Source organism: Colletotrichum gloeosporioides (genome assembly GCF_011800055.1).
Source record: "Colletotrichum gloeosporioides strain Lc1 chromosome Unknown consensus_93, whole genome shotgun sequence".
Lineage (NCBI taxonomy): Eukaryota > Fungi > Ascomycota > Sordariomycetes > Glomerellales > Glomerellaceae > Colletotrichum > Colletotrichum gloeosporioides.
In genome coordinates, this window is record NW_025544738.1 from 223,605 (window position 1) to 234,673 (window position 11,069).

Consider the following 11,069-nt stretch of genomic DNA (forward strand, 5'->3'; position numbering starts at 1 on the left):
CAGACAAAGAGAAGGCCTTTCCGGGGCCCTGGGTCGGCTGTTTGAAGCATTGGGGGCTCGGCTGTCGACACAAGCAAGGTCTGTACGCGCGTTTCATCACATGAGCTACGGAATGGGCATGCATTGTATGGAGTATTGAGCTGGACTCTGCTTTGTTTGCAAGCCATGGTAGGAGGCAAATGCAACCAACCCACTGGCCTTATTCAATGCCCTGCTCAAAGGAAATTAGAAGAATTCAGCCTGCAGAGCCGTGGCGGCTTTGGCTGCCTTGAATGCGACGACATATCCATCAAAACGCGTATTCAACTAGTTATCGTCGAAGACGTCATCCCGGGGAGTCAGGATCGCCGGAGGCAAGTCGCTAACAGCTACTGCGTTCCCAGGAGCTGTCTTTTTAAGGTGGAGATGCCTGCGGGTGATCTGCATTGCCCAAGCATACTCACAAGTCTGGTAATATTTTGAGGCAATGCATTGATACTTTATATGGCTGCAGGAAAACCTTTGTTTTTCCTCAGACAGAGCTTCCTATTTTGCCTAATCGGGACATAACTCCACATAGAATGACACAGAAATATAGCCGCTGACACACGGCTAGCCTAAGCAGTCTCATTTGCAGCTTCCCGTGGCACAGTGCTGTTCTCACTATTGGGATTGTTACTATTGGGACTGTGGGCGAGTTGTCCTTTCATCTGTTTTTCTAACCTCGCGAGCGAAGATATGAGGGCCAACATGCTATTATGTCTTCAATGACACGTCGACATCCGAGATGTGGAGGCCGAAGACTCTCCAAGCTACTGGACTTGTGATCCTGGTGCATCTGCAACCTCATCTCGTAGTCTGGAAATTCGGTGTCAGTACAGCAATAGATATTGGGAACTTGAACATGGAAAGACTCTTACTCAACGGGTGGTCGCCCTGCCACACCTGCCAAATCCGGCGTCTCGACGTATGTTCTTTCCAGTCCCTCTCGGTGAAGAGCACAGGCAAGCCACCAAGTCCCTGGGTAAATGTAAAGAACCATTGCGTAGACGTAGGCGAAGGAAAATGCAATAGTCCCTTTTTCCACAGGCCGCGACGAGAGTTACATGCTCATATGGACATAGAAAGTGGTTGTTCTCATTCACACATGTACCTTGCCCAACATCTCAACAATTCCCGGAGAGTAATCACACTCTTCCACACTGACACGATTGTAACCATGACGACGTTACAACCCAGCTGGAGATTCGATCTCATCAGTGTGACAAGAAGCTGTTCCTAACCCTAGAACACCCCCAGCAAGGGCTTCTGCCCTCCTCTCCCATATTATGGCCGCTGCCGAAGGTCTAGCCTGGTCTGGCCGGCTCGGCACATCTTTTGACCCAAGGCTTGGAATTCGAATCTGCTAGGAAGTCATGTTGAAGCATGTAAAGACCTTTTGGGGGAAGTGTCAGTTAGCTATCCGGGCTGGCACCCCACTGTTACTCTGCCAAGATTTCGGATGGAACAAGGGACACATCATGCGGAAGAGTGTTGTAAATTTCAAAGCAGTCTCGTTTGCGAAGAATATGGACGACCGGACAACAAAAATCATCATTGAAAGAGTGTAATATTTTGCCAGATTCTTCCCTCTTTTTCATCTTCTTCTTTAGACAACCTGAGTCCATCGGTTGCTGCAGTCCCTCGATACATCCGGAATGGGTTGAATCTATCTTGCATAGCGTGAAGCCCCTGCTCGTTCCTTTGTCTATGGAATCAGTTACCTTGTAAAGTGCAAGGTTAGCAAAGGGATTTCTCTCCAACTATTGTATACTCGGGCAGAAATTCCTACCAGGGGCGGTTCACTTGATCCAGTTGTAGGCACAGCGCTTGTATTTCTCAGAACCGTCGGCAACAGCCTCATCGGCCTCAGTGAGACAAGCCTGACGGGCAGAAAGGTTGTGTCCATCGCGTTTGATCCAGTTGTAGGCGCATCTCTTGTAGACGGCATCAGCCTCTGTGCTGGCTTCGTCGACCTGAGTAAGACAGGCCTGAGGAAAAGGTGCCCGAACGGCGAGTTCGTCGCGCTTGATCCAGTTGTAAGCGCATCGCTTGTACTTCTCGGAGACCTCGGCGGCAGATTCTTCGAGCTCTGTAAGACAGGCCTGACGTGTAGAGACGCCATCCCGTCTAATCCAGTTATAGGCACATCTTTTGTAGACAGCGGCCGACTCAGCGACGTTCTCCTCGATTTCGGCGATACATGCCTGAGGTTCAGGGGCCGGTGCAGGGGCGGCGGCAGTCGCCGCAGCGAAGAGAGCAAGAAGCTTGAAGAATTGCATATTGTTTGACGACACTGGTTTTGGAGAACCTCGGGGTTTGCAGTTTGTTGTTGTGCTAGAGACGATCCTGTGTGCAAAATTATCCAACCCGTTATCCCGTCACTTCTAATATACCCGGTTTTTGATCAACACTTTGGTCTAAGAACCCAGATTGTTCAACTGACCACAAGCAATCGAATCAACTGTTTGAAATGCCGCCGATCGGCGGAAAGAGCGGGCGTGCCGCCAGGGAGACTGTTCCAATACCGTCCATCCTGGAACTGCAGAAATCGCCCCGTGCATTCTGTTATCGGCGTCACGCCTGAAACCTTCCTCCAAATAGAATGAACTCACTGGCCACTAAGATCTTTCATGACTTTCTTTGGGCGTGACGCCGAGACCAACGCGGCATCGATGGAGGACATCAGCCATCTGCATGTCAAGATCATTGCATTTTCATGGTAGAACTGCATGAGAGGCGGGGGCGAAAAGCCATGTGTGATTTGGATAGAAAGCGATTCAAACTTAAGCTGGGACTCTGAGGGCTCAAGCCTCAATTCCAGTGTTACGGTCCAATCAGTTGGGGCTGGCCGTCATAATCCATAGTGCAGAACAACAGAAAATGATGCAAGGGCATTATCATCGAAGCTCTTGCTTCGTGCCACAGTTGGCTGTCCTGACCTGCTCGCAACGCCCAGTCCCAGTTGTAGGTTGTTCAACACAAGAAGAACAGACACCTCACAAAGAAAGCCATTTATTCAAGGAGTTCGGTCTCCGAACACTTTCCTCGCTACAATAGCTTTTAACTGAAATGGAAACTTCGAAGGCTGGAGGAAAAATCAATGATGTACACGACTACGTTCTGGAGCAGAGATCCGAATTTGCCCATCAATCAAAATCTTCTGCATGCTTCAATTCCTTGTTCTGATGCTTCCCGTCTGTTTCTAGGCCAGTCGTGTTTCTAACTGCAGCCCAGTCGAATATGGCATCGAAGTTGCGGCACATATGCTCGGTGCTGTGGTGAGCGATGTATCCGTCAATATCAGGAATCCACTCAAACGTGATGGGTGTTATATCGCCATGGCACATGATGACCTGCCTGAGGTAGTCAATGCAGTGGTCTATTGTCGTTATATTAGCTGGTCTTCTATTTCAAATCATTGAAAGAAAATGGCGGTACCTGTGTGATTTACTCGCTGAGGAAAATCGTCGAGTTTGTGGGATGCCGTGACAGCTGCGTTGAGATGCCAGAACTGATCACGGAGCCACTTCTGTATATAACATCAGCAATTATCGTTTTTGGTAATGATCAAAATATTGGTGTATACCCACAAGGCAGTGAAATTGGTGAAACATTTCAAGTTCCACAATGTGCTTTTTGGAATCCCCAACCGCTGAAGCAGTGCCGTTCGTGATCCTGGAGCTTTCTTCCTCTGAGATGGCGACAACACCAACTGAGTTATCGAAAATTAGGATTCTTGAATTTTCAGTCCTTGTTGATCCGAAACTACTTACCACTCAATAGACGATCCCATGCGGCCTCGTTCTGTTTGTTTGGGGGTCCTTCGTATAGAGTGTTCGTGTTATGACGGCGGTCATGGAAGCCGGCACGCTGGAACCGAACAGTCTCATAGATGACTGGCGAATCATCGAAAATTGCTTGAGTAGGTAACACTCGATTTCAGTCTTGTAATCTACGAAGTGCTATCAGGATAGTGTCACCTACCTTCGTTTCCAAGGACACATAGATTAGGTCCCTTGGTGACGAAGACAAGATACGCCAGCAATATATAGGAGACAAGGAACGCGGCCTTAGTGGACCAAATACATCCCTTGTATAGCCCGGACCTGATTGAAGTTCTGTCGTTTGAACCCTCCTTGTACTCAAACAGGGTCTCTTGGGAAGCGAGGTCGGCTTCAGTGGAGGAGACATTTCTGTAAAGCGTGCTTGAGTCGCTTGGTATCGACCCAACTCGAGTCCTGACGAATGTCCAGACAGTCCACGCCAAATCCAGTGCCTTGTTCTCCATATCTCGTGGTTGGATGAAATGAAGGTATCGCAATGAGGGCACAAGCACAGCGGACCGTGTGAAATCAGACCGAATAGGGCTGCGCGGTTTAACAAGACGTCAGACCGAGTCCAAAAGTTCCAGACGATGCAATTCTACGTGCGAAAAGACATTGCGTTATTACAATAGCAATAGAAATACCGCCAAAGGAGTTTTCCTTTAAACCCCTAGTCTCGCAACAAAAGAACACCGAACACATTCATTCGATATCTGTTAGCAGGCGTCGCGATGGACTGCCGCCGGCTTGGCGCCGCGTCCCGCAGCTACCTAAGCAAAGCGCCATTGGATGCTGTGTTGTTCGTGGCGCCAAGTCGGCGGCAGTTGATAAGCGTGACGCGCGACCAGCAACTGCATGAAAGTGTGCAGTGACTCTCCCCGATAAGATTAAAAACATCAATGACACTGCAAACTTCAAAAGTACCCTGGACTTTTCAAAAGAAAAAGTATATGAAAAGCCTTGTTGGGTTGCTTGCTAAAGTCTACTCGCAAGGCCTTATAAACACTCTTTGGTGGAATCTCCACACTTTAAACTTTCAAGTATGGCGTCTTATCTTCCCTGGTCGAAACGCAAGGCCAATGATACCGCATACGAGTCTTTGAAGCAAGGTGATAGCAATGACTCCGAGGCTGAGATACACCTTGAATCGTCCATGCTAGCGAAAACGAGCTATTCGCGAAAGAAGCTCCTCGTCTCTCTGGCTATCAACCTATTATTATTTCTATCTCTGGCCGCTCTGTATTCCGGGATATGGTCCCACCAAAGAACTAAGCGCCTGCTCCCATCTCCAGTTCCCCAATGTGTGTTTCGGAATCACCGCCCAACTTTCAAAATGTATCATTGCTGACGTTCTACAGTTTCACAACATGTTCGAACATTCAAGCTCGACCCTCTATTTCTCTCTTTACCATCAGAAGAGAGTAACGCGGCCTGGGAAGGCTTGCCAGGCCGTAAGTCCACGATGACTGTGAGAGAAACAATTGCGCTACATCAACGCTGATTATCTCGCGTTCAGCCAACGGTCGTGGGTTTATAAATTTGGAGGCCGACTCCGGCTTTGACTTCCCCGACAAAATTGCAGGACTTTCTGTGTTCCATCAACTTCATTGCCTAGTAGGTCTGCCTACATCAACGCTCGACGATGTTTCGAAATGGCTGATCTCTACAGGGTGCATTGCGCAAGTTCATGTGGGACGTAATCTACGATAAGGTGGATGCGAAGAAAATGCTGCAACAGTGGCCGAAGAATGTCACTTCACCAACTTATGACCAGGCCATCCATGGTCTTTGGCACATCGCTCACTGCTTCGACTATCTGAGGCAGGCTGTCCAGTGTTCTGGTGACACATCTCTCGAATTTGTTTCCGAAAATACTGGACGTGCTGTGGTAGATGGATTGGACTATCCCCACGAATGCAAGAACTGGGATGAGATCTGGGCTTATGCATCCAAGTATGCTTGATAATGACAATAATTCCGATCGACCGTTTCAATTACATGTGAGATCAACTGACATAAGATACGGTCAGTGGTGCATTTTGAACTTTGATACTCTAGGAAGCACTTGAAAGTACACGAGACCTATCAGCGTTGTTTACTGTTGTGTATTCCATGTTGGACGTCTTTTGTTTTTGACGGAGAAAAGTCAGCAAGCCTTTTGGCTCGCGTGAGTCAAAAAGAAATAGTCCAAATTGAGGAAACTTGATGAATAGCTGGTTTGGGAAGGAACTCGCTTTGCCTTTTGATTGACTTCGTGACTCACTAATAAACAGAACTTGCATCACAACCACAACATGAATCTTTCGTTTTTGCAGTCTGACCGCTTTGAATGGTCACAAACATACTTTATCACTAGCGTTGACACCTGTTCTTATTGCTTTCATGGAGGAGTCTTGCATCAACTGTCTTATACAAGCAAGAACTTCCAGCCTTGCTCTTGTGTGACGTTGATCCAGTCACAGCGTCTGCCATCTTGCCGTTGTTTGCGGCATTCTTGTGCAATCATGATGGCCCTCTCGCAAGTTTCAAAGCGCTCGGACCTTGAATGTCGATTTATCGAAACAAACTCCTTAAAGAAATCAAAGTCGTGATCTTCCATGAAGCAACTCGCCACACAGAGAGGCCACGATACATGACAGAGCAAACCCCTACGTGCAAGTATCTTCAAATACTTAACAAGGCGCGGAGTCTCTTGTCGTATTTCTTCCAGAAGAGGCGTTGGTCCAGAGATGATAACGTGCAAATAGATGACTGCAGCTGTAGCATAGGCCATGGTGAGCTTTTTGAGATCTTGCTCTAGAGGCTCAACCCCAGCTGATTCGTCACCATCGTTCAAACTTTTCTGTGTCTCTGTATGGGGCATTAGGTCCACTTCGATTGCAGCAATGCGTTGTTTCATGATATCCAAGATCGCCCCTCCTCGTTCGGCAAGTTCAATGATACTCAACCGTTGGGCACCGACCTCCTCCGCTTTCCATGTTCGAAGAGCGTGGATTTCATAAAGAGACTTCGCAACCCAATTTTCACATCCTGAGGTTTCTTTGAGATCAAAAACATTGGTCTCCAGGAGAAAAGCGTGATTTGTACCAAGTGATGGCCCATAGCCGGTGGAGACGAGGCCGACGATGTCAAACCAGACCATCTGACTGAGCAAGACCTTCGCTGCATCCATTTGAAAATGAAAAAATGGATTTTGCGTCTTTTTGGATGTATTGTCGCTTCCGTTTTCTGAACAGACAAGGTTAATGAGTGCCTGCATGTATGGTGTTGCCTGCTCCAGGCAGTCCATCCAGTGTGCAGTTTCACCGAGATAAACCTAATCCTGCATGAGTATATGTGCTTGTCAGGTGAAGATAATGGGCCTTCAAACCTCAAGAAATACTGTCTGCATCACACAGGTGCATGCTGAGATGATGTGATATGCTTTCAATTTCTCATCGAGCAGAGACAAAGATGAGGTTGCGGATGGAAGGGACCTGAGTATGTTCATGGCTTGGAACATGTGGTTTCCGATATTCTTCTCCTGCCCTAGATATGGGTTCTCGCTTACGCTGTTAGCTGCTCCACTGAGCAGTATCGTAGCCTTGAGCACATGCTTTGAACTGAACAGCAGGATTTCCAGCCACTGTCGGCAGCCAATGTTGGAAACCCGATGAAAGGGAAATTGTGCTGAAAGTGTTTCCTCAAGATAGTTTGATAAAGAGATGGCATCGCTTAGCAGAATATCTCCAGGTGCTGTACCTGAACTGCTGTCATCTGTTCTTGATGATGTGCCAAAGTAACAGGATGGGGTGTCAGATGGCACAGAGTCGCTGAGCCTGTGGAGAGCCTGTGGTAAAGACTCAGAAGTTTGCATGGGAAGGAAGGTCCCAATCTCCATGCATGCCTCGTAGTCGAGTGTAGATTCTGAACTCTCCCATTCGTAGGCTATACGCAGCAGAGGATCGACCGGAAGAGAACACTGGTCGAGCTCACTCTCGTCGGTCGATAAAATCTCTGATGTGGAAATTTCACCTACAACCATGCTCATCTGTTGGGCCATCGTGTTATTCGCCGTCTGCTGCATTGGTGTGCTGGAAAGACTGAAATCATCGTCGAAAACATCATCCAGGGTGGTCGGGGTTCTTTTCGGAATGGATTTGGACAAACAAAGTGCGGTACCAGGCTGGGTGACGGGTCTGTCGAAGTTATCGGACGCGGCATCGGAGCCCCCCTCGACGCCGGTTGCAAGAGCTGTGCTGCACAGGCGGGGTCTCTTTCTCTTGAAGCCGCTGCGGGCTATTTCAAGCTTGATGCTCTGTGCTTTCTCTTTCTCGAGTGGTCCTCGATCCATCCAGGGAGGCCGAGGTCCATACCCGTAGCATGCTATGCTAAGGTTTGTGCATGTCTGACACACCAGACGTGTCTCGTCACACTTTTTCCTTCTTAGCCGACAAGTCCAGCACCCCTGGGTGCTTCGTGTACCAGCAGGCACTATGCAGGTCTTAGCCACACGTCTCTTGGGAAGCAGAGTTCCCGGAATCCCAACATACTGGTGGGCTGTTTTGGTAGTCCTTACTCTTGATGCAGAACAGTCCAGTAAGGTAGTTCGAAACGTTTGATGAACTGGACGGGGTTGGCGGGCGCGCGTGGAAACCAACTCTAGGATAGGGACGGCCGGGCATCCAATGATGGCGCTGTTTGCTAACAGGTATCTGAGTTTCATGCCCCACAAGAGGAGTTGTGGCTTTGGTTGACAGTCTCGTTGACCAGAGAAGACGATGATCAGTCGTATGCCAAGCCGAGTTAGTGGGCGTATTGCAAGAATGAAGGACAGACAAGAGGCACCCGTGAGAAAGTCGAATCCAGTCGTGGGATAAATCATAAATATTACAGGTCTGTTCCCCGTGGGGAGCAAATGTGCGAGAACCGTTCCTATTCCCATTGGCTATCGGTCACATATCCCATTCACAGTCATTGCGGATAGGGCCTTCCCGTCCGTCATGCCCGTATCTCAGATTTGTTGGCATACTGTTGCATGCAAAGGCTGTGCCGCCTGCATCTCGCAATCTTTGTCTTTGATGGGCGAACAACCCGGCCATCATGAATGCAGTGTTGTGTTGGTTGTTTGCTCAGCTCCCAGCCAATCGGACCACATTGTTCGTCGACGACGGCGTCGGTCGCTGTTGATTGAAGCCTGCATCAGTCGCCGCCGCGCCACAGTGGTGCAGCACTCGCGTAAACCCCTCTCAGATAGCCAAATGGTCTAGCCGAGGCACAATATACAGCAAGGTACATACATATATGGAAATCTCCAACACGACGCCCCTCACGACCTCCCTAACCGCGCATTGTATATCCAGCTGTGGGCCAGGTCTTCTGCCTTTTGAGTCCAGCCATATCCTACTTGTGGCGGGTTGTGCCACGCTATGAATGTGATTTACAGTGGCTGGGCGGAACGGATAACGGGACCTAGTTGACAGACATCCCATCCTCTGATTAATGCAACTAGGGTCTCAGGATAAGACCGGAGCGTTCCGCGGTACATGTACGGATAGCCTTTTGTGGTGTTGGCGCTACTCGTACGTGTAGGCGGGAAGCTGTCGGGGGCCGGGGTGACCACACTCACCTTCCTTCTCGGTCCTTATCCGGAGCGCTGCGACTGGAGCGGGAGCGGGAGCCAGAGCATAGGGAGCAGGGATTGAGAAGAGTAGCTGTGTGGAACCCAGCCCACATAACAGCGACACGCCAGATTTGCCGCCGTCATATTGCTTGCGGTCGACAAACCAGAAGAATAGTACCATTCGTGTCCGGTTTTGCGTAGATGATTATTGAATGAGGACAGACAAAATGCCTCGTTCCCGTTGAATAGCTACGTCGTGGTGGATGGTTTTCGGGCCCTCTCGCGAAACACCACCATGAACTCAACACATATGGACAGCAAAGACGAGACTGAACAGATTCCGCTGGTGGCCGGCGACGACTGCAGCGCCCAGCCAAGAAGCAATTGTGTCGGGAATCGGAAACACGGACACCTTCGGCAAATATTGCTCTGGCTGTTGGCGGTGGAGTTTGCAAACCTCTGCCTGTATTTGGCGGTACCTCGCCTCCTGGACGTCGTCAAGAGCGCAGGCTTGCACCCCCTAGATGACTGTGGGCCGCCTACACTCCCCAACACACTCTGTACGGGGTATTCTTTTGGCTGAAGCTGAGTTTCCTCGCACATAGATTTCAACCTCCACGATTTCAGCGAAACTTGGGTGTACGTTAATGATGAGACGTATGACCCCGGGTTGATTTCCCAGCAAGATCCATGGGATGAAATCTACTTGCGTATGACAAGTCAACCCTTCCACTAGGAGCGAAGCCAGCGAAGCTCACCAACGCAGAATACGGCATCGTATCGATTAGCGACGAGTGGGCCGTAGCTCACGGCTTCCGCCCCTCCGCACCCACTCCGGGGGTGACGGGGGAGATGGTTTATCAGGTGGACGTTTTCCATAACCTGCACTGTTTGGTAAGCCTGCCTAGCCGTCCGCAAAAAACATGCAAAGTTTTGGTTCTGGTCTGACTACCATTCACTCTGCAGACACGTCTACGAGAGCGATTTCTTGCCAACGACACGAGCTCATCGGACATGCACTCCCTCCATTGCTTCAATCGACTGCGGCAGTCGCTAATGTGCAACGCTGATCTCATGCTCGGTGTCACGGAAGACTACGAGGACTACGGCATTCTCGAGACACATACCTGTAAAAGCTTTGACGCGGTGGTCAGCTGGACAGAGAGAAATAGTTGGAAAGGCTTTCTCCAATGGACGTACGAGAATAATCGTCCAGGCCATGAGGGCAGACATGCAGGGAAGATGGCGAGGCAAGACAATGGAAAGTCGGGAGGTTGATCGGCAGGATTATCAAGCTGTACGTGTGCTTGGCTGCTCTGAATAAAAAGCAAACATCGAGACACATGAGCATCTAGGTTTCTTCCCCATGAGGGTTTCCCTAGTATGACAAAACAGCACACATCACTGATACCACAGCCCTAGTCAAAACTATTAGAACGCAAACATGAATTTCTGGCATCTATTGATGTACCCTCCCTTATCGACAGACCACCAAATATTTAAGACTGGCCTGGCCGGCCCGCGCAGGTGCAGCCCGACCCAAGACAGACCTACCTACCGAAGTAGGTTAGAAGCTGCAGGGTCTGACCCATGTATCAGCATGTCGCACACCAGGCGGCACG

General features: G+C 49.4%; 4 protein-coding genes across 4 annotated transcripts; 2 read left to right on the forward strand and 2 right to left on the reverse strand.

Annotated features, from left to right (window-relative positions):
• Positions 1-3,167: 3,167 nt before the first annotated feature.
• On the reverse strand, positions 3,168-4,309 carry GCG54_00010775 (Phenylalanine aminomutase (L-beta-phenylalanine forming); the record flags this gene model as incomplete). Its single annotated transcript, XM_045410691.1, has 5 exons — positions 3,168-3,400; positions 3,460-3,550; positions 3,612-3,733; positions 3,795-3,953; positions 4,006-4,309. The coding sequence occupies 5 exons, from the start codon at positions 4,307-4,309 to the stop codon at positions 3,168-3,170; spliced, it is 909 nt and encodes a 302-aa protein (XP_045257782.1).
• Positions 4,310-5,205: 896 nt separating this feature from the next.
• Positions 5,206-5,808, forward strand: GCG54_00010776 (Oxidase ustYa; the record flags this gene model as incomplete). Its single annotated transcript, XM_045410692.1, has 3 exons — positions 5,206-5,296; positions 5,362-5,459; positions 5,515-5,808. Coding segments are annotated over 3 exons (483 nt in total), but the record flags the coding sequence as incomplete, so codon positions are not given.
• A 1,401-nt stretch (positions 5,809-7,209) lies between these two features.
• Positions 7,210-8,550, reverse strand: GCG54_00010777 (ustiloxin B cluster transcription factor ustR; the record flags this gene model as incomplete). The annotated part of the gene is made up of 1 exon (XM_045410693.1): positions 7,210-8,550. One exon carries the CDS (start codon positions 8,548-8,550, stop codon positions 7,210-7,212), a length of 1,341 nt encoding a protein of 446 aa, XP_045257784.1.
• A 1,192-nt stretch (positions 8,551-9,742) lies between these two features.
• GCG54_00010778 (uncharacterized protein) lies at positions 9,743-10,725 on the forward strand (the record flags this gene model as incomplete). Its single annotated transcript, XM_045410694.1, has 4 exons — positions 9,743-10,007; positions 10,053-10,157; positions 10,184-10,341; positions 10,414-10,725. 4 exons carry the CDS (start codon positions 9,743-9,745, stop codon positions 10,723-10,725), a joined length of 840 nt encoding a protein of 279 aa, XP_045257785.1.
• Between the last annotated feature and the right edge of the window lie 344 nt (positions 10,726-11,069).